Source organism: Bufo bufo, chromosome 5 (genome assembly GCF_905171765.1).
Source record: "Bufo bufo chromosome 5, aBufBuf1.1, whole genome shotgun sequence".
NCBI lineage: Eukaryota > Metazoa > Chordata > Amphibia > Anura > Bufonidae > Bufo > Bufo bufo.
The window spans coordinates 281148306-281176115 of NC_053393.1; the positions used below are offsets into that span (position 1 = coordinate 281148306).

The following is a 27810-nucleotide window of genomic DNA, read 5'->3' on the forward strand; positions in this document are numbered from 1 at the left end:
CCACCACACAATCCCATGTAAATAACATTTCCCTCCTTCCGCCATAGAGTCCTATGTAAATACCATCACACCCCCTCCCCAGCCACCTTCAACATACAGTCCCTTGTAAATATCACCCCCTCAATATTCAGTCCCATGTAAATAACATCACTCCATCCATTCCTAAGCCACCTCCAACATGCAGTTCCATGTAAATAACATTACCCCTCAACATTCAGTCCCATGTAAATAATATCGCTCCCTCCCACAGCTGCCTTCAACATATATTCCCTTGTAAATAACATCACTCCACTGTCCCATGTAACATCCCTCCCTTCAGCCCTAACATACAGTCCCAGTTAAATAACTGCAACTCTCAACATTGCTCTGCCTCTCACACATCACTTACCTCTCCTCATGTAGCATACCTCATCTTAGCTTCTTCCCAGGACTTCTCTTCACTGCTGAGGGTCCTCTCCTTCACTGGTCACATGATGGTGACATCATCGAAGGCCTTTTCAGCTATCCCATTTACAACTGATCACATGGACTGTGATGTCAACACTGGTCCTTCAGCTCTTGCAGGGCATTAGAATCAATTGTATTGCTGTCCTGAGGATGGCAATACAGTTATATCTAGCAGACAGGCAGTACATTTGGGGACGGGGACAAAACATCAGGGGCCCAGGCCCCGAATGTTTTAACCTAGCAACGCCTCTGACCGCCTCCCTACTGTAATATAACTTGGTATACTCCATGGTGACAGGGTCTCTTTAAGGGGTTTATGTAGTGTTGCAGAAGGCCAATAGGGCATGTCCATATGAGGTGAACTGATATAAAAATACAGCTGAAGTCGCAGAGGGATATATTATCAAAGTGTACATACACGAACGCCCTTTTCACACGTGAAGTGAATGCATAGCACCTGCACTGAATCATGACCCATTTCAGCTTGTCTGTGCAAATTGTTTCCACGCATCATTTCTGCGTTGTGTGAGAATCGCAGCATTTTCTATATTCTGCCTTTTTCACACAGTCTTGGGGCTTCAGTGAAAAACGTGATGTAGACCAGATGCATTGCGTTTTCACTGATGGTTGCTAGGAGATGTTGTTAATGTAAATCTTCATATTTTTTTCACACCTGTGAAAAACGCATAAAAACTGGAACTTGCTTGCGAAATGGTTTTGAGTTCACTGAACGCATCCTGACACAATCCGTATTGTTCATGTGAAAGAGGCCTTAGAAATGTTAGTGGAAACCATCTAAAAATAAGATTTGGGAGCTTAAAGTTTCACGTCAACATGTGACAGTTCTAATGTGTAAAAAAGTAATATATCCCAGTGCCACTTTCCTGTGCTGCCAGTCACACTAGCAGACGCCGCTACTTAGATCACTAAAAGGCCACCAGCAGTAAAGGAAGATGAGACAACCCTTTTAAAATGGACAGGGGAAAAATTAAACAATGGAAATGAGATGTATGCGGCATGAAAGAAAGAGAGACAAGGACAGAAACTGTAGGCTAAACCTACTGCTGATTAACGTGTCAAAGGGAGATTTAAGCAATACCTTGTTCAAAGATTGGCGCATATATCACATTCACAAATTAATTGCTCTTAGGTGCAATTCAATCCAATCTGCAGGTGCAGCTCAATAAATCAGAATGTTGAAAAGTTAACCCCTAGGATACCAGAGGTTTTTTTCATTTTTGAGTTTTCCATTTTTCCCTATTTTCCTTGAGCCATAACCTTTTTTATATTTACGGTCACATAGCTGTATGTGAGGGCTTATTTTTTGCAGGACAAATTGTACTTTCTAATGCCACCATTAAAAGGGTGAACCCGGACATCCCTCCATTTTCACCCCGGCAGCCCCTCTGACATGAGAGCATCGGAGCAGTTCATGCTCCCCTTTGCCCTGCGCTAACTTGCACAGGGCAAAGGCATTTTTTGGAGATCCGTTGACGTTCTGGGGCTCTCCTTGGGGCTGCCAGGAACCCCGGTGACGTCACCGGCACTGATGGGCGGGATTTAGCTCTGCCCTAGCCAGTAAAACGACTAGGGCAGAGCTAAAGCCCGCCCCTCAGAGCCAGTGACGTCACCGAACACACTGCCGGGCGGAAGTTTCTGCCCGGCAGTGTGTTATTGAAAACAAAAAAGAGCCCGTGCCCTGCGTGATTTAGCGCAGGGCAAGGGAGCGCATCAGAGCATGAGATGCTCCGATGCTAGCCTCAGGGGGGCTGTCTGGGTGAAAATAAAGGTATGCCGGGTTCAGCTCTGAACCCGGACAACCCCTTTTAATTATGGCATAAAATATAGTGGGAAGCGGTAAAAAAATTCCAAATGGGGTGGAATTGGAAATGAAAAGCAATTTCTCCACCGTTTTAAGAGTTTTGTTCCCACGGCGTTTTGTTTACGGAAAAACAGACCCATCATCTTCATTCTCTGGGTCAGTTAGATTACAACGATACCCCATATGTATAGGTTCTTTATGTCTAAATAGTGTAAAAATGTAAACGTTGATACCTTTTTCACCATATTCTGACCCCCATAACTTTTTTACACTCATGGCTACTGAGCTGTTTAGGGGCTCATTTTTTGAAGAACAATCTGGAGTGTGCGTGACTTTTTGATCACATTTTAATTACATGGGTAAGAGAAGCAATGAAAAAGGAAAAAGTCTGGTTACCGTGTTAGCCAATAGAAAACTAACATAATTACTTACCTTTTAATGGCTAAGGCTACTTTCACACCTGCGTTCAGGTGTCCGCTCGTGAGCTCCGTTTGAAGGGGCTCACGAGCGGTCCTGAACGCAGCCGTCCGGCCCCAATGCATTCTCAGTGGAGGCGGATCCACTGAGAATGCATCCGCCTGCCAGCGCTCAGCCTCCGCTCTGCTCAGTGAGCGGACACCTGAACGCTGCTTGCAGCTTTCGGGTGTCCGCCTGGCCGTGCGGAGGCGAGCGGATCCGTCCAGACTTATAATGGAAGTCAATGGGGACGGATCCGCTTGAAGATGGCACTATATGGCTCAATCTTCAAGCGGATCCGTTCCCCATTGACTTTCAATGTAAAGTCTGAACGGATCCGCTCAGGCTACTTTCACACTTAGAAAATTTTCTAAGTTATAATGCAGACGGATCCGTTCTGAACGGATGCAAACGTCTGCATTATAGGAGCGGATCCGTCTGATGAAACATCAGACGGATCCGCTCCGAACGCTAGTGTGAAAGTAGCCTAACAAAAATATATCAAACCTGCAATACTCTTATTTTGTTTCTCTTAATGAGAGCTCTAAACTAGAAGCAATGAAAAAATGGCAAATCTGCCATTTTGACCTTTTTTCGCTACGCCATTCGCTGCATTGGAATTTTTTTCTATTTTAATAGACTTTTTCGGACGCGGTGATACCCACCATTATGTTTGTTATTTAGTTATTTTTTTAATTATACGGAAAGAGGGGTGATTTAAACTTTTTTAATATATTTTTAAACTTTTTTTTTTACAATTCTTTTGTGAAATCATCATATATGAGCCTATAAATTGTTTTAGAATTTTTCATTTTGGTCTATCAGGGATTTTTAAAATGCTATTTAAACTCAATATTGCTCATTTCCTATCCTGGCCTGTCATCTGGTGGCCAAAATAAGAATTGCAGCATTAACACTTTTAGCCTCGTCAGCGAGGCTGAAAGTGTTCAGCCCAACTACAGATGCCCCAATTGGCTACACGGGGCATCGGTAGGAAGCCCGGAAGCGCGATCTTCCGGGTTTCCGCACATTTAGATGCCGTGACCTCACTTGGTCACGCATCTAAAGCATTTAATTACCTCTATTTGGCATTATTGCAGAGATCTCCCGGCCATGGTGGCCTCTGCACGTGCGAGCGGGTGCCTTGTTTACACATCGCTGTACGTCGCTGGTAGCGAACTGGTTAAAGGGGTTGTCTGTGTCTTTCTTATTGATCTTTCCTTTGCATAGCGGTGGGGGTCTGACACCTGAGACCCCCACTGATCAGCTGTTGGAGAAACCAGCGGCACTTGCAGTAGCATTGCGGCCTTCTCGCAGCTTCCTGCAGACCAGTGATGTCACAACTATAGATCACATGGCCTGTGCACAGCTCAGCCCCATTCACTTCAACTTTGAGTGCCTCTGCTTAATCAAACAGATGATTGGTGGGATTCCCAGGTGTCAGACCCCCACTGAACAGATGCTGATGACCTATCCAAAGGATAGATTATCAGTAAGAAAAAGGCAGACAACCTCTTCTAATTTGTTTTAGTAATTCATTTCAAAAAGTGAAACTCGTATATTATATACATTTTAATTAAACTCCGTAATCTATTTGAAGCTTTTCTTTTAATGTCATTGATTATGGCTTACAGTTAATGAAACATCTGAAGTTGATTCGCATAAAACCTCATTCTAATAGTGTACAGAGCAGAATCTCCGTACAGTATTATAATGTATTCTCTCAGGTGAGCCGAAGTTATTGCTTTTAGGTGCAATAACTTCGCACAATAACTTCATAAATTAATTTGTACTGTAAAAAACCATTTCCCGAACTCTGGTTCAGTTCCAAGTGGTACCTCTGTGTGGTGCGCTGTGACACGTTGCCGTGCATGCCGTTGCCAGGGACAACGTGTGGTGATTGGCATGTGTGTGTTATCTGCTCCTGTTCCTTCCCTGGCTGGTACGTGAGGGGTTAACCACGTTTCTGGGTGTGGTCACAAGGTGCTTCTTATACCTGTAGCTGGAGGCCAGGAGTCGGTTGTACGCCAGCCTTGGTGTGTGCTGTAGTTATACTCCTGGTCTGGATTTGCCATCTTCCAGTGTGAGGGCCACCTAGTGGGACATCAATGTCATCCTGTTATCTGCCCGTGTCACCTTCCCTTCCTATTATGTTTGCACGTGTAGTGGTTTGTTTGGGTTGGTGTTTGATGTCTTGTTGTTGTTACATGTTGGCTGTGTTTATTGTCCAGCATGTTTGCTAGACATCCCCCTGTCTATCTGTTGTTGCCTCCGGAAGGGGGTGTCACCATTCCCCGGAGGGGGAACCACAAGTCAGTGTGCAGCTCTTCTAGGGGCCGCCATGCATTCTGTCTGCATGGGGCTCCGGTTGTCGTTGTTGCCGCGGCAGGTAAGTGCGTGTTATTTCTGGGCTCTTACCTGCCGATTCTGTAGCTATGCACTGCCTGTCCCTTTCCTTGCAGCTTGGCCGGTGAGACTCCTGTTCATCTGTGTCTGGGATGATCAGGTCGTCTCTGCCCTTTCTTTATTTAACCACCTCCGGACCGCTGAACGCAGCGACGCGTCCTGGAGGTGGTTGATTGTTTCCTCCTGGACGCGCCGGCGCGTCCTCTCGCGAGACGCGAGATTTCGGTCACAGCCGGCCCGCGCATGCGCATCGCGGGCCGGCAAAAGTTCGAGGAGTATTGCATCAGCAACCTGCCAGCCAATGATCGTTGCTGGCAGGTTGCTGATTTTTTAAAAACCGAATCAGAAGCCATCTAACACCTTATATTAGTAAATATAAGGTGTTAAATGGCTTCTCTGCTCCTCTGCTGGTCCTTATCGTCGGTTGGATCCAGCAGAGGAGCAGACTGAACTGTGAGTACCCACCAAACACTGCCCTTATCCCCAGATCACCTTCCATCACCCAAATTAACCCCTTGATCGCCCCCTGTCAATCACTTAGTGAAAGACAAAGTGATCAGTGTAAACTGTCACTTTTTTTCCCCACTAGTATTGGCTGTTAGGTTTTAGGATAGTTTAGGCCCCTTGGTTAGGTAGTTAGCGTCAGTTAGCGCCCACCGCACCGCAGTCACTTTTATTGGCTGATTAGCGTATCGCTAATCAGCATTTGTACTTTTATAGTATCTGTAAGTGATCAAAACTGATCAGTCAGATCTATAATTGTATTAGTGTCACCTTAGCTCGCCCTCCACCCAAAACGCAGTGTTTGCCCGATCAGGCCTGATCGGTCGCCCACACGTGCGTTCACCCACACCCGCCCCACCGCAGTGACAAAAAAAAATTTTTTTTTGATCACTGCACGTTCACTTTACACGCACTGCGGCGATAAAAAAAATCAGTTTTGATATTTTTTATCAACCGCAGCGGCCTCCGGTACTTCGCCAGCCTCCCCTTTGTAAGACAGGCTTGCTTTTTTTCTTGGGTAGTCTCAGGGAATACCCCTAAATTTAGTTGCCCAAATGTCAAACAGGGGGTATTCTTCTGAAGAGGCCTACAGGATTCTGACCCAGTCGGATGAGGAATAGGAACCCTCATCTGACGAATCTAGCGGGTCAGAATATGAACCTGTAGAAAGCAGTGGCTCTCTGACCCAAAGTTCGGACGAGGAGGTGGAGGTCCCTGATAGAACCAGGCGTACCCGGCCCCGTGTCGCTAGACCACAGGTTGCGCAGGATCCGCTTCAAGAGCAGCAGAGTGGGGCTGGCGCTGTCGGATCACGTTGTGAGGCATACACCAGCAGTGCAGCCCTTCCTGGACCTAGTACAAGCACTGCCCTACAACATGGTGAAGTAGCGAGCACCAGAAGGGCAGTTGAAGCTGGTACGGTGGCACGTGCAGTAGTTACCCCGTCGCAGCCACCGCACAGACAGGCCCGTAGAGCCCCTAGAATCCCTGAGGTGCTGGCAAACCCTGATTGGCAGTCACCAACTTCAGCCGCACCATTAGTTCCCCCTTTCACCGCCCAGTCTGGAGTTCGGGTTGAGACGGCTCAGATCAGTTCGGCCCTGGGATTTTTTGAGCTGTTCTTGACTGCGGAGCTCTTGGACTTAGTCGTGGCAGAAACAAATCGGTATGCCACACAATTTATAACCGCCAACCTGGGAAGCTATTATGCCCAGCCTTTCCGGTGGAAACCAGTCCAAGTTTCCGAATTTAAAATTTTTCTGGGCCTTCTCCTCAACATGGGTCTAACTAAAAAGCATGAATTGCGGTCATATTGGGCCACGAATCCGATTCATCACATGCCCATGTTCTCTGCTGCTATGTCCAGGACACGATTTGAGACCATCCTGCATTTTAGCGACAACACCACCTCCCGTCCCAGAGGCCACCCAGCTTTTGACCGGCTCCACAAAATTCGGCCCCTCATAGACCATTTCAACCAGAAATTTGCAGATTTGTATACCACCGAGCAAAACATCTGCGTAGACGAGTCCCTAATACATTTTACCAGGCGCCTTGGCTTCAAACAATACATCCCAAGCAAGTGTGCTCGGTATGGGGTCAAATTGTATAAGCTCTGTGAAAGGGCCACAGGCTATACCCACAAATTTCGGATCTATGAGGGAAAAGATCAGACCCTGGAGCCGGTCGGTTGCCCTGACTACCTGGGTAGCAGTGGGAAGACAGTCTGGGACTTGGTGTCACCCTTATTCGGCAAGGGGTACCATCTTTATGTGGACAATTTTTACACAAGTGTGGCTCTCTTTAGGCATTTGTTTCTAGAACAGATTGGCGCCTGTGGCACCGCGCGAACTAGTCGCGTGGGCTTCCCCCAACGGCTCGTTACCACCTGTCTTGCAAGGGGGGAGAGGGCTGCTTTGTGTAACGAAGAACTGCTTGCGGTGAAATGGAGAGACAAGCGTGACGTTTACATGCTCTCCTCCATTCACGCAGACACTACAATCCAAATTGAAAGTGCAACCCGTGTCATTGAAAAGCCCCTCTGTGTCCACGACTATAATGCGCTCATGGGAGGGGTGGACTTCAATGACCAGATGTTGGCTCCCTATTTAGTTTCCCGACGCACCAGACGCTGGTATAAGAAGGTGTCTGTATATTTAATTCAATTGGCTCTGTATAACAGTTTTGTTCTCTACAGTAAGGCTGGGAGAACACGATCCTTCCTAAAATTCCAGGAAGAGATCATCGAGAACCTCCTGTATCCAGGAGGTTCCGTGGCCCCAACCACCAGTGTAGTTAGCCGTCTACACGAGCGACATTTCCCCAGTGTCATTCCTGGTACCTCAACCCAACCGCCACCCCGAAAAAAATGTTGTGTCTGTAGCAGGAGTGGAATAAGGCGTGACACCCGCTATTTCTGTCCTGACTGTCCTGACCACCCTGCCCTATGCTTAGGAGAGTGTTTCCGGAAGTACCACACACAGGTACACCTAGCATAGGGATTGCATCTCACAGGACAGGCACACAGGGCTATTAGGGCCCTTTTACTCACAGCTGCTGCAAACCTCTCCTTTCACCTGGGATAAAGTGCATAACGTACTTCGCCACATCTTTGGGCGATTTGCGCTTTGCACATTGTCCCATGGGGAAGGAGAGGTTTGTTCTATAAAGGTAAAAAGAAAAAAAAAAATTATCACCGGTAAGTATAAAAGTTAACGTTCAGTTCAATAAAGTTTATATGTTCTGTTCCAAAGTTATTATAAAGTTAATAAAATTTATTGCGTTGCGGCCTGTTTTTTTTTTTTTTTTTTTTTTTTACCTTCCAGGTGGACCAACCGATCGACTAGCTGCAGCACTGATGTGCATTCTGACAGAAGCATTGCTCAGCTGTCAGATTACACACAAGTCGGTGTATGCGGTAAAAGATACGTTTGCCGAGGCATATGAGCTGAGGAGGTGGCGGTGTTCATATACTTTGGCAAACACTTTGTATATAAAAAAAAAAAATCCCGGCAATGATTTATTCATTCACATCGATTGATGTGAATGGAGAAATCGGCTTTGCCAGGGCATACGAGCTAAGTGGGTATGGATGTTGGGCGGTGCTCCTATGTCCTGGCAGACTCCTTTCCCCTCCATTTTTTTTTTTTTTGGCAGAGATTTTTTCATCCACATTGATCGATGCGAATGAAGAAATCTGTGCCATTCATTTTTTCTTTCAGCCCAGAGGCTGAACGGAAAAAAAATATCTCATTACCCGTATGCTCAATATAAGGAGAATAGCAGAAACTCCTAATGCTGGGCATACATGTAATGATTGCGGAGACCCTCAAATGCCAGGGCAGTACAAACACCCCACAAATGACCCAATTTTGGAAAGAAGACACCCCAAGGTATTCGCTGAGGGGCATATTGAGTCCATGAAAGATTGAAATTTTTGTCCCAAGTTAGCGAAAAGGGAGACTTTGTGCGAAAAAAACAAAAAAAAAATCAATTTCCGCTAACTTGTGCCAAAAAAAAAAAAATTCTAGGAACTCGCCATGCCCCTCATTGAATACCTTGGGGTGTCTTCTTTCCAAAATGGGGTCACATGTGGGGTATTTATACTGCCCTGGCATTTTAGGGGCCCCAAAGCGTGAGAAGAAGTCTGGTATCCAAATGTCTAAAAATGCCCTCCTAAAAGGAATGTGGGCCCCTTTGCGCATCTAGGCTGCAAAAAAGTGTCACACATGTGGTATCGCCGTACTCAGGAGAAGTTGGGCAATGTGTTTTGGGGTGTCATTTTACATATACCCATGCTGGGTGAGAGAAATATCTTGGTCAAATGCCAACTTTGTATAAAAAAATTGGAAAAGTTGTCTTTTGCCAAGATATTTCTCTCACCCAGCATGGGTATATGTAAAATGACACCCGAAAACACATTGCCCAACTTCTCCTGAGTACGGAGATACCACACGTGTGACACTTTTTTGCAGCCTAGGTGGGCAAAGGGCCCCACGTTCCATAGAGCACCTTTCGGATTTCACAGGTCATTTTTTACAGATTTTGATTTCAAACTACTTACCACACATTTGGGCCCCTAGAATGCCAGGGCAGTATAACTACCCCACAAGTGACCCCATTTTGGAAAGAAGACACCCCAAGGTATTCGCTGATGGGCATAGTGAGTTCATGGAAGTTTTTATTTTTTGTCACAAGTTAGTGGAATATGAGACTTTGTAAGAAAAAAAAATCATCATTTTCCGCTAACTTGTGACAAAAAATAATAAATTCTAGGAACTCGCCATGCCCCTCACGGAATACCTTGGGGTGTCGTCTTTCCAAAATGGGGTCACTTGTGGGGTAGTTATACTGCCCTGGCATTCTAGGGGCCCAAATGTGTGGTAAGGAGTTTGAAATCAAAATCTGTAAAAAATGACCTGTGAAATCCAAAAGGTGCTCTTTGGAATGTGGGCCCCTTTGCCCACCTAGGCTGCTAAAGTGTCACACATGTGGTATCTCCGTACTCAGGAGAAGTTGGGCAATGTGTTTTGGGGTGTCATTTTACATATACCCATGCTGGGTGAGAGAAATATCTTGTTAAAAGACAACTTTTCCCATTTTTTTTATACAAAGTTGGCATTTGACCAAGATTTTTTTCTCACCCAGCATAGGTATATGTAAAATGACACCCCAAAACACATTGCCCAACTTCTCCTGAGTACGGAGATACCACATGTGTGACACTTTTTTGCAGCCTAGGTGGGCAAAGGGGTCCACATTCCAAAGAGCACCTTTCGGATTTCACCGGCCATTTTTTACAGATTTTGATTTCAAACTCCTTACCACACATTTGGGCCCCTAGAATGCCAGGGCAGTATAACTTCCCCACAAGTGACCCCATTTTGGAAAGAAGACACCCCAAAGTATTTCGTGATGGGCATAGTGAGTTCATGGAAGTTTTTATTTTTTGTCACAAGTTAGTGGAATATGAGACTCTGTAAGAAAAAACAAAAACAAAAAAAAATCATCATTTTCCGCTAACTTGTGACAAAAAATAAAAAGTTCTATGAACTCACTATGCCCATCAGCGAATACCTTAGGGTGTCTACTTTCAAAAATGGGGTCATTTGTGGGGTGTTTGTACTGTCTGGCCATTGTAGAACCTCAGGCAACATGACAGGTGCTCAGAAAGTCAGAGCTGCTTCAATAAGGGGAAATTCACATTTTTGTACCATAGTTTGTAAACGCTATAACTTTAACCCAAACCATTTTTTTTTTACCCAAACATTTTTTTTTTTATCAAAGACATGTAGAACAATAAATTTTGAGAAAAATTTATATATGGATGTCGTTTTTTTTGCAAAATTTTACAACTGAAAGTGAAAAATTTAATTTTTTTTAAAAAAAAAATCTTTACATTTCGATAACAAAAAAAGTAAAAATGTTAGCAGCAATGAAATACCACCAAACGAAAGCTCTATTAGTGAGAAGAAAAGGAGGTAAAATTCATTTGGGTGGTAAGTTGCATGACCGAGCAATAAACGGTGAAAGTACTGTAGGTCAGAAGTGTAAAAAGTGGCCTGGTCATTAAGGGTGTTCAAGCTATAGGGGCTGAGGTGGTTATAGGATTATCAGGGTCCCAGGTTCCTGGGTATGAGCCATCCTACCTACCAGCTCCGTGCATATGGTTAGGAGCACAGGTTGGTGGAATTTTTCATGAATCTCCTGAAAGAGTCCAGGGGGCGCCAAGCGATTGGTAAACAGAGGATGAATGGGTGAAAGTGCAATACCAATGGGAGACAATATTAAAAGAATAATGTACACTGCTCAAAAAAATAAAGGGAACACAAATATAACACATCCTAGATCTGAATTAATTAAATATTCTTCTGAAATACTTTGTTCTTTACATAGTTGAATGTGCTGACAACAAAATCACACAAAAAATAAAAAATGTAAATCAAAATTTTCAACCCATGGAGGTCTGGATTTGGAGTCACACTAAAAATTAACATGGAAAAACACACTACAGGCTGATCCAACTTTTGATGTAATGTCTTTAAAACAAGTCAAAATGAGGCTCAGTAGTGTGTGTGGCCTCCACGTGCCTGTTTGACCTCCCTACAACACCTGTGCATGCTCCTGATGAGGTGGCGGACGGTCTCCTGAGGGATCTCCTCCCAGACCTGGACTAAAGCATCTGCCAACTCCTGGACAGTCTGTGGTGCAACGTGACATTGGTGGATAGAGCGAGACATGATGTCCCAGATGTGCTCAATTGGATTCAGGTCTGGGGAACAGGCGGGCCTGTCCATAGCATCAATGCCTTCGTCTTGCAGGAACTGCTGACACACTCCAGCCACATGAGGTCTAGCATTGTCTTGCATTAGGAGCAACCCAGGGCCAACCGCACCAGCATATGGTCTCACAAGGGGTCTGAGGATCTCATCTCGGTACCTAATGGCAGTCAGGCTACCTCTGGCGAGCACATGGAGGGCTGTGCGGCCCTCCAAAGAAATGCCACCCCACACCATTACTGACCAAATGCCAAACCGGTCATGCTGGAGGATGTTGCAGGCAGCAGAACGTTCTCCACGGGTGTATTTTCTAAAATGGCAGCATTTATGGGTGGTTTCTACTACATAAGCCCCACAAAGTGACTTTAAACTAAATTGGTCCTTTAAAAAGTAGGTTTTGGGTTTAAAATGATGCCAGCATAAAGTAGACATATGGGAAATATTAAATCAGAACTATTTTGAGTTATCACTGTCAGTCTTAAAAGCAGAGAAATGTAAAGGTTGAAAATTGCAAATTTTTCTGCATTTTATGTATATCTCGGATTTTTTTTTTACAAAGTTGAAACATATTCACTCCAATTTACCACTATTATGAAGTGGTACAATGTGTCACGAAAAAACTCTCTGAATGGCTTTGACATGTAAAAGTGCTGCAAAGTTATTACCTTATAAAGTGTCATGTCATATTTTCAAAAAATTGCCAGGTGCTGAAGGTAAAAAATGGCTGGGTCCTTAAAGGGCTTCGGTCACCCCCCAAGCACCAATTTTCAGTTTTTAACTTAATATATTTGCTAATGTAAGCAGATTCCATATATACCCCTCTTACCTCCGGGCTGTGCAGTAATTTCAGTAAAAAACGTACTTTTGTGATATGTAAATTTCTTCACTACTAGCAAGTTGGGCGGACTTGCTGGTAGCCGCCGCATCCCTGTCTGAAAAAACGCCCCCTTCTCCACTTGATTGACAGGGCCAGCGAGCGCTCTCATCCTCCAGCTGGCCCTGCCTGCAGCTCAAATCCCGCGCCTGCGCCGTACCAGTTCTCATTCGGCGCAGGCGCTCTGAAAGGACGCTCCTTCAGTGCGCCTGCGCCGATGACGTCAGCCCTACACCCGGAAGAGAAGACGCCGGCATCGCTGGTAAGGAGGAGGAGAGTCCGGTGACTTCACTCTGCGGTACAGCTCACCCCAAAGCATCTCAATTGGGTTCCGGTCCGGTGACTGTGGAGGCCAGGTCATCTGGCGCAGCACCCCATCACTCTCCTTCATGGTCAAATAGCCCTTACTTTCAAAGTTTTCCCAATTTTTCGGCTGACTGACTGACCTTCATTTCTTAAAGTAATGATGGCCACTCGTTTTTCTTTACTTAGCTGCTTTTTTCTTGCCATAATACAAATTTTAACAGTCTATTCAGTAGGACTATCAGCTGTGTACCCACCTGACTTCTTAACGCAACTGATGGTCCCAACTCCATTTATAAGGCAAGAAATCCCACTTATTAAACCTGACAGGGCACACCTGTGAAGTGAAAACAATTTCAGGTGACTACCTCTTGAAGCTCATCAAGAGAATGCCAAGAGTGTGCTAAGCGTTAATCAAAGCAAAAGGTGGCTTTGAAGAACCTAGAATATGACATATTTTCAGTTTCACACTTGTTTGTTATGTATATAATTCCACATGTGTTAATTCATAGTTTTGATGCCTTCAGTGTGAATCTACAATTTTCATAGTCATGAAAATAAAGAAAACTCTTTGAATGAGAAGGTGTCCAAACTTTTGGTCTGTACTGTGTGTGTGTGTATGTATATGTGTGTTACTTGCTTTTAGACATCAAATAAAAAAAAAAAATATTCAGAGCAAATATACCCATAGCCTTTAGAATTTGCTATGTACACCTTTGAGGGATTACATTTTTTTATTATTGCATAGTACTCATTTTGAGCAAAAAAAATAAAATAATTCCTAGCCCAAAATGAGTAAAATGCGATCATAAAAAAAATAGCTTCCGAATGCATAAATAGCTTAAGGCCTCATGCACACTTGAATGGGTCCGCAATCACAGAGATGCGGAACGGAAGCACAGACCGGAAGCACTACAGAATGCTTCTGTGGTGTGTCTGTCCTTGCCTCGGCACCACAAAAAAATAGAACTTTTTTTGCGGTGCGGACGGATCATGGACCCATCAATTTGAATGGGTCTCGATCGCCGTACGGACGTTGCCCGTGCATTGGGGACCGCAAATTGCGGTCCCCTATGCACGGAACAGCCGAACATCGGCCGTGTGCATGAGGCCTAAAGGGGTTGTTTCACTTCAGTAAGTGGCATTTATCATGTAGAGAATGTTGATACAAACCACTTACTAAATGTATTGTGATTGTCCATAATGCTTCCTTTGCTGGCTGGATTCATTTTTCCATCACATTATACACTGCTCGTTTCCATGATTACAGACAACCCTGCAATCCATCAGGGGTGGTCGTGCTTGCACACTATAGGAAAAAGCTTCAGCTTCTCTGGTGTCCGGGACCATGGGAGCGCATATAGACTTGTGTTTTTTTCCTATATTGTTCAAGCACAACATCCACTGATGGATTGCAGGGTGGTCTGTAACCATGGAAATAAGCAATGTATAATGTAAGGGAAAAATGAATCCAGTCAGCAAAGGAAGCAATATGGATAACAACAATACATTCTCCTCCCCCTGGGAACAGCATTAACTTTCTCTACATGATAAATGCCACCTACTGAAGTGAGACAACCACTTGAAAATAATTTTAAAACAAATCATAGTTGCAAGCCATACACTCATTTTACATCCTGTATAATGTGGGTGCATTAAATCTGAAAAACAAGCTGGAATGCAGGTAACAGATGGAACTATGTTATTCTATCTGCCATTGATCTCTTTCTTTCTGTGTGCATCTTCCTGGCCATGAATATTTGTTTTTGATAAATTATGTTTATGTTTTTGATAAATTAATATTTATGTTTTTGATAAATTATACAATTACCATACGCTTGTACACTTTTCCTTATTGTCCATGATATTTATTTATTTTCTGTTACAACACAGCCTAAGAAAATGTGCGCGCACGTTTTGTTGATTTAAAATTTAAGACTGGGATTCACTATATGCAGATGTAATCTGTTCTTTACCCACTATAATTTCTAGTTTTATTAATCATTTATTGCATTATCTAGGGTGGCATAAATGCAGCTTTGGGTAACATGGAAGATGATGACTGGAGGTGGCACTTTTATGACACAGTAAAAGGTTCTGATTGGTTGGGTGATCAAGATGCCATCCATTACATGACAGAACAAGCACCTGCATCTGTTATAGAGGTAAATAAGCAACTTTTTCTCTACAACTTTCAATATTAGTGTTATTTTCCCACTAAGAACACTTTTCCCCTATTCTTAGAATAGGTTAAAAGTTTCTGATCGCTGGGGACTGACGGCTGGGACTGCCAGCGATCATAAAAATTAATATCCTGAATTCCCGTATGAGTGGCGAGGTGTATGATCACTTATGGGACTGCCAAGTACAGAGCTGAAAAGTTATAATTAATAGTAATATTTCTATTGTTGTGACAGTTTTAACCACATAGAAACCCTGTATGATGCGACAGGAAGTGGGATTATACCTTCATTGCGTATGATAGAATGACCAGTACTGAAGAGGTGGAGGATATTCACCATTCATAAAACTTTGTTTCTAAATAGAGTTACATGGAGAAGGTTATTGAGTCCAAGCTACTTGGTTATGCTATACTTCTATTAAGCATTTACTTTTAAGGAGAAACTGTCACCGGGCAACCAGAGATGATGCTAGCTCAACAGAATACTTTCACTTGGCCATCTGCAGAGAAATGCAGGAAGGGTGGGTCTAAGCCACTCTGTACACCCTTGTTCTCTTTAAAGGGAATGTGACACCAACATTTTTTCTGCCAATTAAAACCAGTTAGCGATTCACATTTTATTTTTATTCTATTTCCTGAACATAATTATGAGTGCTGCCATCTTGTCCGAGAAGGGGTATTCCCATCTCAGACAATGGGGGCATATCACTATTATATGTCTGATAGGGGTGGGTCTGACCTCCTGGGTGATTTAAACAGCTAGTCATTTTCTGATGACACATTCCCTTTAACCTTTGACAGTCCTCTATTGTGAATGGTGGATCATGTCTTATCTACACAGATAGGTGATATCTTTAAAGGCAAGATTGGAATGGCAGATAAGCAGGTACCCGTTTTTGTTTAAATATAGATATTGACAGAAAATAAAAAATAACACCATAAAAAATACTTTCAAAACTTTAAACATAAAAACGTGATTTAAACCGTTTTTCTGATTACACATTACCTTCAAGAATTTTATATATTACTATTGATGCAGTACATCCACAACTTGTGGTTGTTAATCGCAATGAAATCGAAAGTCTATATTAAAATGTTTATATCCCCTTCCTGGCAGCTTGAAAACTATGGAATGCCTTTCAGCAGAACTGAGCAAGGGAAGATCTACCAGCGTGCTTTCGGAGGGCAAAGCCTGAAGTATGGGAAAGGTGGGCAGGCTCATCGCTGCTGCTGTGTTGCAGACAGGACTGGACATTCATTGTTACACACTTTGTATGGAAGGGTAAGTGAAAAATTGGAAGTCTGTTTTTAAACATATACCCTCTAACATGTATATAAATTTACTAATGTGAAAGAGATCATTATAGCTTTCATTACATGAAGCAAATTGTCTCCCTTTCAGCAATTAGATGCTTTTTTTTTTTTTTTTTTCTGTTGTTAAACTTCTATTTTGCGCCCTGTACATTGGAACCGAACCAGAGTTCGGGAAATGTTTTTTTACAGTATAAATCAATTTCTTGAAGTTATTATGCGAAGTCTCACGAGGCTTCGCGAAGTAATAACTTGGGCTCATCAGAGCCAAAACATTCTAATACTGTACGGAGCGCTCGCTCCGTACAGTATTGAAACAAAGTTTTATGCGAATCAACTTCGGATATTTCATCGGAAGTCGATTCGCTCATCCCTAGTCTATATTAATAAATTGAAATGAAAATTAAGATCCCTCTGTCAGAGCATCTTGGCTATGTACAAAAAAAGGCTCCCTATTTGTAATTAAGACCAATTAGAAAAAAAATATATTTTTAGCTCAACATGAGCACAGTGTAATAGTAAACAAAAAGAAATTTCCCCAAAGGTGTACATAGCCTTAAAAACTGCCTGCGTTTTACAGTTTACAGTCAGGGTATTCCAGCAGTGTCAGACCCCTGAGTGTTAACTTCAAGGGGTTATCCCATGATTAATGTAAAAAAATTAAAATCATACATGATCTAGTACATGACAACCTCTTTGTAGCTAGCATGAGGCCTGTATTTCACATGGATCCAGCTATCTCCCCATTTATTGCTCTAGTTGTTCTGCTAGATTTATTCTAAACTGTCATATGAGAAACCCAGCCCTTTCCATCCTCAAGATCCCTGTGCTGCACTCAAGGAGAAGAAAGTTTTTGTAGTTGCATTTTGAGGACCTTTGATAAGGTCCTCAGTTTGAAGGGTCCAGGGCAGGAAGAGGAGAAATGAGTTTTTGTTAAAGATAAATGTGTGTGCAGCAGATGTGTGTGGATGTTTGTGTGTGTATAATATGTTTGTGTTCATGTATAATGTGGGTGCTGCACTGCTGTGTATATTTGTGTACTACACTGCTGTCTTTGTGTATGTGTGTGCTATAGTTGTCACAATACCAGAATTTAGATTAGATTTTTTTCAATGCAAAAAAAGGTAATGCAATACTCAAGTATTGCAATAGTTCGATACCACGCAAATAAAATAAAAAATACTGCAAAAAATACCCACACGTTAACCCCATTTTGCCTGACAAGTATTTTGGAGGAGTTTTTTTGGTCAATTATCTATTGCCCATTATGTAAGGAGGTACTTGATGGGGTCACTTACTAATGTGAGGCACATGGAAGTCTAATTTTGATAAAACCATATTCCTCACATTAAGGGTCCGCAAAACACAGACACCGGCACTGTGCGTTCCGCATTTCCAATTGAAAATGAATGAGTCCGCTTGCGGAACGGGTCCAGACCCAAGTTGCGGACGTGTGAATGGACACTAATAGTAAACCCACCAATTACCTACTCAAATTATATACAACATGGGGTTAATGCATTGGGTACATGATGAGGCACATGGTTTTATTAATGTGGATCTCCATGTGCCTTGCATTAATAATAAATAACAATCCTATACTTTACATTAACTCCACGTTGCCCATTATTTTAAGAGGTGCATAATGGGTTTACTTACTATTAATGTGAGGCACATGGTTTTATCTGTTTGGGATTACATAATAGAGACCACTAGGGATGAGCGAACCCCAACTGTATAGTTCGGGTTCGTACCGAATTTTGGGGTGTCCGTGACACGGACCCGAACCCGAACATTTTCGTAAAAGTCTGTGTTCGGGTTCGGTGTTCGGCGCTTTCTTGGCGCTTTTTGAAAGGCTGCAAAGCAGCCAATCAACAAGCATCATACTACTTGCCCCAAGAGGCCATCACAGCCTTGCCTACTATTGGCATGGCTGTGATTGGCCAGTGCAGCATGTGACCCAGCCTCTATATAAGCTTGGGTCACGTTGCGCTGCACGTCACTCTGCTGATTCAAGCATAGGGAGAGGTTGCAGCTGCGACGTTAGGGCGAGATTAGGCAGTGATTAACTCCTCCAAAAGACTTCATTCTGTGATCGATCTGCAGCTGTGGATCATTGAAGTGCTAGTATTGACTTGCTCACTTTTTTGAGGTTGCCCAGAGCGTTTTTAGATCACTTTTTTTCTGGGGTGATCGGCAGCCATTTTGTGACTTGTGGTGCGCCAGTACAAGCTATCACTAAGTGTATTTAACCATCAATAGTGTGGTTATTTTTTGGCCATATACTACATCTGGTGCAGGCTGAGCCTGTGTCACCGAAGTGCATTTAACCATCAACAGTCTGATTATTTTTTGGCCATATACTACATCTGGTGCAGGCTGAGCCTGTGTCACCCAAGTGCATTTAACCATCAACAGTTTGGTTATTTTTTGGCCATATACTACATCAGGGGCAAGTTGAGCCTGTCACCCAGCGCCTAAAAAATAGACCTGACATTTCTATTCAAGCAAATCTGTACTGTTTTAGCTGGTCAAGTTATTTGTAGTGACCGTAAAAGCACACTTTTTGTTCTGGGTTGAAAAACTATTCCCAAATTTGCCATTCTCCAAATAACTAGTTTCTGGTATTTGAGGCCTACTTGAAATCTATCCCAAAAAGGATATCTTACATTGAAGGTACTGATAGTGTCATTCAGAAAAACCTAAGACACACGCTACCGTGCAGATAGAAGTCTGATTCTGAGATTAAACCTTAACCTGTCACACAGTGCAAAAAAAAACAGGTCTCACATTTCTATTCAAGCAAATCTGTACTGTTTTAGCTGGTCAAGTTATTTGTAGTGACCGTAAAAGCACACTTTTTTTTCTGGGTTGAAAAACTATTCCTAAATTTGCCATTCTCAAAATTGTGGTCAACGGGAACAATGAGGAAAACATCTAATAAGGGACGCGGACGTGGACATGGTCGTGGTGGTGTTAGTGGACCCTCTGGTGCTGGTAGAGGACGTGGCCGTTCTGCCACAGCCACACGTCCTAGTGTACCAACTACCTCAGGTCCCAGTAGCCGCCAGAATTTACAGGGATATTTGGTGGGGCCCAATGCCGTTCTAAGGATGGTAAGGCCTGAGCAGGTACAGGCATTAGTCAATTGGATGGCCGACAGTGCATCCAGCACGTTCACATTATCTCCCACCCAGTCAGATGGCGCATGAAAACCAAGCCCATCAGTCTGTCACATCACCCCCATGCATATCAGGGAAACTGTCTGAGCCTCAAGTTATGCAGCAGTGTCTTATGCTGTTTTAAAACTCTGCTGCCAGGGTTTCCCAAGGGCATCCACCTAGCTCTTCACCAGGGGTGGAAGAGATAGAATGCACTAACGCACAACCACTTATGTTTCCTGATGATGAGGACATGGGAATACCACCTCAGCACGTCTCTGATGATGACGAAACACAGGTGCCAACTGCTGCGTCTTTCTGCAGTGTGCAGACTGAACAGGAGGTCAGGGGTCAAGACTGGGTGGAAGACGATGCAGGGGACGATGAGGTCCTAGACCCCACATGGAATGAAGGTCGTGCCACTGACTTTCACAGTTCGGAGGAAGAGGCAGTGGTGAGACCGAGCCAACAGCGTAGCAAAAGAGGGAGCAGTGGGCAAAATCAGAACACCCGCCGCCAAGAGACTCTGCCTGCTACTGACTGCCGCCATCTGGGACCGAGCACCCCAAAGGCAGCTTCAAGGAGTTCCCTGGCATGGCACTTCTTCAAACAATGTGCTGACGACAAGACCCGAGTGGTTTGCACGCTGTGCCATCAGAGCCTGTAGCGAGGCATTAACGTTCTGAACCTTAGCACAACCTGCATGACCAGGCACCTGCATGCAAAGCATGAACTGCAGTGGAGTAAACACCTTAAAAACAAGGAAGTCACTCAGGCTCCCCCTGCTGCCTCTTCTGCTGCTGCCGCCGCCTCGGCCTCTTCTGCTGCTGCCGCCTCGGCCTCTTCTGCTGCTGCCGCCGCCGCCTCGGCCTCTTCTGCTGCTGCCGCCGCCGCCTCGGCCTCTTCTGCTGCTGCCGCTGCCGCCTCGGCCTCTTCCTCTGGAGGAACGTTGGCACCTGCCGCCCAGAAAACATGGGATGTACCACCAACACCACCACCTGCGTCACCAAGCATCTCAACCATGTCACACGGCAGCGTTCAGCTCTCCATATCACAAACATTTGAGAGAAAGCGTAAATTCCCACCTAGCCACCCTCGATCCCTGGCCCTCAATGCCAGCATTTCTAAACTACTGGCCTATGAAATGCTGTCATTTAGGCTGGTGGACACAGACAGCTTCAAACAGCTCATGTCACTTGCTGTCCCACAGTATGTTGTTCCCAGCCGCCACTACTTCTCCAAGAGAGCCGTGCCTTCCCTGCACAAACAAGTGTCCGATAAAATCAAGTGTGCACTGCGCAATGCCATCTGTGGCAAGGTCCACCTAACCACAGATACGTGGACCAGTAAGCACGGCCAGGGACGCTATATCTCCCTAACTGCACACTGGGTAAATGTAGTGGTGGCTGGGCCCCAGGCGGAGAGCTGTTTGGCGCACGTCCTTCCGCCGCCAAGGATCGCAGGGCAACATTCTTTGCCTCCTGTCTCCTCCTCCTCCTACTCAGCTTCCTCCTCCTTCTTCCACCTGCTCATCCAGTCAGCCACACACCTTCACCACCAACTTCAGCACAGCACGGGGTAAACGTCAGCAGGCCATTCTGAAACTCATATGTTTGGGGGACAGGCCCCACACCGCACAGGAGTTGTGGCGGGGTATAGAACAACAGACCGACGAGTGGTTGCTGCTGGTGAGCCTCAAGCCCGGCCTGGTGGTGTGCGATAATGGGCGAAATCTCGTTGCAGCTCTGGGACTAGCCGGTTTGACGCACATCCCTTGCCTGGCGCATGTGCTGAATTTGGTGGTGCAGAAGTTCATTCGCAACTACCCCGACATGTCAGAGCTGCTGCATAAAGTGCGGGCCGTCTGTTCGCGCTTCCGGCTTTCACATCCTGCCGCTGCTCGCCTGTCTGCGCTACAGCATAACTTCCGCTTTCCCGCTCACCGCCTCATATGCGACGTACCCACCAGGTGGAACTCCACCTTGCATATGCTGGACAGACTGTGCGAGCAGCAGCAGGCCATAGTGGAGTTTCAGCTGCAGCACGCACGGGTCAGTCGCACTGTGGATCAGACACACTTCACCACCAATGACTGGGCCTCCATGCGAGACCTGTGTGCCCTGTTGCGCTGTTTCGAGTACTCCACCAACATGGCCAGTGGCGATGACGCCGTTATCAGCGTTACAATACCACTTCTATGTCTCCTTGAGAAAACACTTAGGGCGATGATGGAAGAGGAGGTGGCCCAGGAGGAAGAGGGGTCATTTTTAGCCCTTTCAGGCCAGTCTCTTCGAAGTGACTCAGAGGGAGGTTTTTTGCAACACCAGAGGCCAGGTACAAATGTGGCCAGACAGGGCCCACTACTGGAGGACGAGGATGAGGAGGAGGTGGAGGAGGATGAGGATGAAGCATGTTCACAGCAGGGTGGCACCCAAAGCAGCTCGGGCCCATCACTGGTGCGTGACTGGGGGGAAACACAGGACGATGACGATACGCCTCCCACAGAGGACAGCTTGTCCTTAACTCTGGGCAGTCTGGCACACATGAGCGACTACATGCTGCAGTGCCAACGATAGCAGAGTTGCCCACATTTTAACGTGTGCGGACTACTGGGATGCCACCCTGCTGGCTCCCCGGTACAAAGACAATGTGCCCACCTTACTTCCTACACTGGAGCGTGATTGGAAGATGCGCGAGTACAAGCGCACGTTGGTAGACGCGCTACTGAGAGCATTCCCAAATGTCACAGGGGAACCAGTGGAAGCCCAAGGCGAAGGCAGAGGAGGAGCAAGAGGTCTCCTGAGGGCAGGGTTAGCATGGCAGAGATGTGGAAAAGTTTTGTCAACACGCCACAGCTAAGTGCACCACCACCTGATACGGAACGTGTTAGCAGGAGGCAACATTTCACTAACATGTGCACACCCCTCCACGTACTGACTGATGGTTCGGCCCCATTCAACTTCTGGGTCTCCAAATTGTCCACGTGGCCAGAGCTAGCCTTTTATGCCTTGGAGGTGCTGGCCTGTCCGGCGGCCAGCGTTTTGTCTGAACGTGTATTCAGCACGGCAGGGGGCGTCATTACAGACAAACGCAGCCGCCTGTCTACAGCCAATGTGGACAAGCTGACGTTCATAAAAATGAACCAGGCATGGATCCCACAGGACATGTCCATCCCTTGTGCAGATTAGATATTAACTACCTCCCCTTAACAATATATTATTCTACTCCAGGGCACTTCCTCATTCAATACTATTTTTAATTTCATTTTACCATTATATTGTGGGCAACCCAAAGTTGAATGAACCTCTCCTCTGCCTGGGTGCCTGGGCCTAAATGTGTGACAGTGGCCTGTTCCAGTGGTGGGTGACGTGATGCCTGATTCTCTGCTATGACATGAAGACAGATTCTGTGCTGACATAAGGCCAGATTCTCTGTTACAGGACCTCTCTCCTCTGTCTGGGTGCCGGGGCCTAAATGTGTGACAGTGGCCTGTTCCAGTGGTGGGTGACGTGATGCCTGATTCTCTGCTATGACATGAAGACTGATTCTGTGCTGACATGAAGCCAGATTCTCTGTTACGCGACCTCTCTCCTCTGCCTGGGTCTAAATATGTGACAGTGGCCTGTTCCAGTGGTGGGTGACGTGATGCCTGATTCTCTGCTATGACATGAAGACTTATTCTGTGCTGACATGAAGCCAGATTCTCTGCTATGGCATGAAGAGACTGATTCTGTGCTGACATGAAGCCAGATTCTTTGCTATGGCATGAAGAGACTGATTCTCTGCTGACGTGAAGCCAGATTCTCTGCTATGGGACCTCTGTCCAATTGATATTGGGTCATTTTTATTTTTTTAATTTTAATTCATTTCCCTATCCACATTTGTTTGCAGGGGATTTACCTACATGTTGCTGCCTTTTGCAGCCCTCTAGGTCTTTCCTGGGCTGTTTTACAGCCTTTTTAGTGCCCAAAAGTTCGGGTCCCCATTGACTTCAATGGGGTTCGGGTTCGGGACGAAGTTCGGGTCGGGTTCGGATCCCGAACCCGAACATTTCCGGGAAGTTCGGCCGAACTTCTCGAACCCGAACATCCAGGTGTTCGCTCAACTCTAGAGACCACCCATAAAGTAACCCATTTTAGAAACTACACCCCTCAAAACAAATTTTAGAAACTGTTAAACATTTAAGTGTCCCACATTTTAGGAAAATAGAGGATGCGTTTCAAAATGTAACTTTTTTTTTCTTAAAATTTTCAATTTCAAACTAATTTTCCTGTAAACTAGCATTTTACAACCAAACGAACTTCTATCGATTACTCTGCTCCTGCAGTTTACATAATGTTACAGCTGACACTCGCTGCATCAGTTGCCAGCCATCCTGAAAAAGAATGGGCAGCTGCAGGGACAGTACAGTGGGTAGATCGGAGCACAGTGTTGGCTGCAGGGCGGGATCGGGGTACAATGGGGGCCACAGGGGACAGGAGAGGGGTTTCTATATATCTCACAAGAGTCTGATCCCCACAGTCACTAACTGTGGGGGTCAGAACCTTTTGCCGACATTACAATTCAGATCAATCAGAGCGATCACAGACTCAAGACCGTCCTCATTGGTCCCAGGCCAGTTAGCTGAGATCTCTGGCTGTGTATCTCAGCACTGATAACATGTCTATAGACATGATGACAGTTTAATGCCTTGATGATTGTACTCAAAATGGAGCACTAAGTAGCTCCATGACAATTAGATATGTCATATAGTGTTAAAGGGTTAATAGAAAATGGGATTACTTTTTACGAGGCACCTGGAGGTCCAAACTGATAAAACCACATGCCTCACAATAATAGTAAGTAACCACATCAATTACCTCTCATTAATCCCATGTTGCCCATTATGTGGGGAGGTATGATTGGCTTAAAGCTGTTGTCTCATCTCAGACAATGGGGGCATATTGCATGTCTTAAAGTTGTGGGTCCCACTGCTTGGACCTGCACCTATATATCGAGAACTGAGCCCCACAAAGTAGTGGCTGGCAGACTCCAGTCCAGCCACCACCAAGCGCTCTTCCCTTAGAAGTGAATGGGAGCGCACCACCCCTGACCAGCCACCGCTCCCATTCACTTCTGTGTGCTCAACTGAAATAGCTGCACCTAGTAGGAAAAAAATTCCAATCCCGGTATTGAGACGCTCTTTGTGCGTGTATTTGTATAATGTAATACTCGTGGACCGTAAAACAAAAGTACCTAAAAAATAATAATCTAGCAAAACAAGCATGGCAGGACACTACAGTGAAATGACAAGAGACATATTTACTTGGATAGGTACATATAATGAGGTGACCACATGCCCCATTGCTGTTTGTTACAATTGTCAACATATAACACAGTGAGGTTAACAGCAGCTGATCAAAATTAACACACTCTATGCAAGACCCCAAAGTTAGTGACTCCTCTTAATTAAACCACCAGGAAAGTTTTAAGTATAATTTTTTTTTTTTTACTGTTGTCTAAACCGAACGGTACGTCTTATAGCCAGAAAAATATGGGTATATCTGTTTAACTCCAGGCACTGATCAGGCCCCACACAGTTTGTTCAAGCTGAAAAGGACAAAAATGCCGTTAGAAGTGGTTCCAGTTAGACCTTCATAACCCCACAGCTCTGAATCCCAACACTCGATTTCTTAATGTGGGTTGTATGGCAGCTAGCACCATGATCCTGTACTCTCCCCCCCCCAAGTAACCCTCTGTATCTAATTATGCTGTTGATTGATGGCACAACCTGGATAAAGTTCCTATTTTAAACTGTCCCTACCCAACCGTTAGCATAAAACATGCAAACCACTTTTCAAGTTTTACTGTTTCAAGTATTACTACAACAGATTATGTAACATTTTCTGACCAATCATTGTTCGGATGGCAGTTTAGGCTACTTTCACACTTGCGGATCCGTCTGGTATCTGCACAGACGGATCCGCACCTATAATGCAAACGATGGTATCCGTTCAGTGTGGATCCTTCTGCATAACAGCTTTTTCAGATCTGAGTTTTCACGATCGTGAAAACTCAGATCCGGCAGTATATTGGTGATGGTGGCGCCTCAAGTTAGAATATACTAAGAACTGTGTACATAACTGCCCCCTGCTGCCTGGCACCACCCGATCTCTTACAGGGGGCTTTGATCCGCACAATTAAGGGTTAATTGTGCGGATCTCAGCCCCCTGATCGGGTGCTGCCAGGCAACAGGGGCCAGACCCCCCTCCCTCCCCAGTATTAAAAGCATTGGTGGCCAGTGCGGCCCCCCCCCTTTCCCAGTATTAAAAGCATTGGTGGCCAGTGCGGCCCCCCCTCCCCAGTATTAAAATCATTGGTGGCCAGTGCGGCCCCCCCCTCCCTCCTCAGTATTAAAAGCATTGGTGGCAGTGGCCACAGGCTAACAACCCCCCCTGCACCGCACAGACCTGTCACTTACCAGTAGGAGGAGCGCCGGCCGGCCACAGACAGCGCAGGTAAGTATAAGCTAAGTAGCCTGTGGCCACTGCCACCAATGCTTTTAATACTTGGGAGGGAGGTGGCGGCCGCATTGGCCACCAATGCTTTTAATACTGGGGAGGGAGGAAGGGGGGGGCCGCACTGGCCACCAATGCTTTTAATACTGGGGAGGGAGGGGCGCACTGGCCCCCAATGCTTTTAATTCTGGGCAGGGGGGGGGGCTGCACTGGCCACCAATGCTTTTAATTCTGGGGAGGGAGGGGGGGGGGGCTGCACTGGCCACCAATGCTTTTAATACTGGGGAGGGAGGGGGGGGCACACTGGCCACCAATGCTTTTAATACTGGGGAGGGAGGGGGGGGCGCACTGGCCACCAATGCTTTTAATACTGGGGAGGGAGGGGGTGGGCCGCACTGGCCACCAATGCTTTTAATACTGGGGAGGGAGGGGGTGGGCCGCACTGGCCACCAATGCTTTTAATACTGGGGAGGGAGGGGGGGGGGCACACTGGCCACCAATGCTTTTAATACTGGGAGGGAGGGGGGGGGCACACTGGCCACCAATGCTTTTAATACTGGGGAGGGGGGGGGGGCGCACTGGCCACCAATGCTTTTAATACTGGGGAGGGAGGGGGGTGGGCCGCACTGGCCACCAATGCTTTTAATACTGGGGAGGGGGGGGGGCACACTGGCCACCAATGCTTTTAATACTGGGGAGGGAGGGGGGGCGCACTGGCCACCAATGCTTTTAATACTGGGGAGGGAGGGGGGGTCTGGCCCCTGCTGCCTGGCAGCACCCTATCAGGGGGCTGAGATCCGCACAATGAACCCCTCAGGTGCGGCACCTGATGGGTTAATTGTGCGGATCACAGCCCCCTGTAAGAGATCGGGTGGTGCCAGGCAGCAGGGGGCAGTTATGTACACAGTTCTTAGTATATTCTAACTTGAAGCGTCCCCATCACTATGGGAACGCCTCTGTGTTAGAATATACTGTCGGATCTGAGTTTTCACGATCTAACTCAAATCCGATGGTATATTCTAACATAGAGGCGTTCCCATGGTGATGGGGACGCTTCAAGTTAAAATATACCATCGGATTTAGGAAACTCCGATCCGATGGTATATTAATAGGGACTCCTAACTTTACATTGAAAGTCAATGGGGGACGGATCCGTTTGCAATTGCACCATATTGTGTCAACGTCAAACGGATCCGTCCCCATTGACTTGCATTGTAAGTCAGGACGGATCCGTTTGGCTCCGCACGGCCAGGCGGACACTAAAACGCTGCAAGCAGCGTTTGGGTTTCTGTCTCCTGAGCGGAATGGAGGCGGAACGGAGCCAAACTGATGCATTCCGAATGGATCCGCATCCATTCAGAATGCATTGGGGATGTACGAATCCGTTCGGGGCCGCTTGTAAGAGCCTTCAAACGGATCTCACAAGCGGAACCCCAAACGCAAGTGTGAAAGTAGCCTTACCCAGCTATTGGTCTAATTGGTCACAAATTGGTCAGATATGTGTTGGTGTAATACAGTCCTAAGTTTCCAATTAAAACTATGATCACTATAGAAGAATTTTAATAGTTA

General features: G+C 45.6%; 1 protein-coding gene across 2 annotated transcripts in view; it reads left to right on the plus strand.

Moving 5' to 3' along the window:
* The window catches only part of SDHA (succinate dehydrogenase complex flavoprotein subunit A), a 615692-nt gene that overhangs the window by 73542 nt on the left and 514340 nt on the right, over nt 1–27810 (plus strand). Inside the window, exons 4-6 of one of the 2 annotated variants that reach the window (XM_040431943.1) lie at nt 15112–15255; nt 16114–16158; nt 16390–16554. In XM_040431943.1, the coding sequence (XP_040287877.1) occupies nt 15112–15255; nt 16114–16158; nt 16390–16554 (354 nt within the window). The remainder of the gene's footprint in view (nt 1–15111; nt 15256–16113; nt 16159–16389; nt 16555–27810) is intronic. The other variant, XM_040431944.1, reaches the window with a different exon arrangement.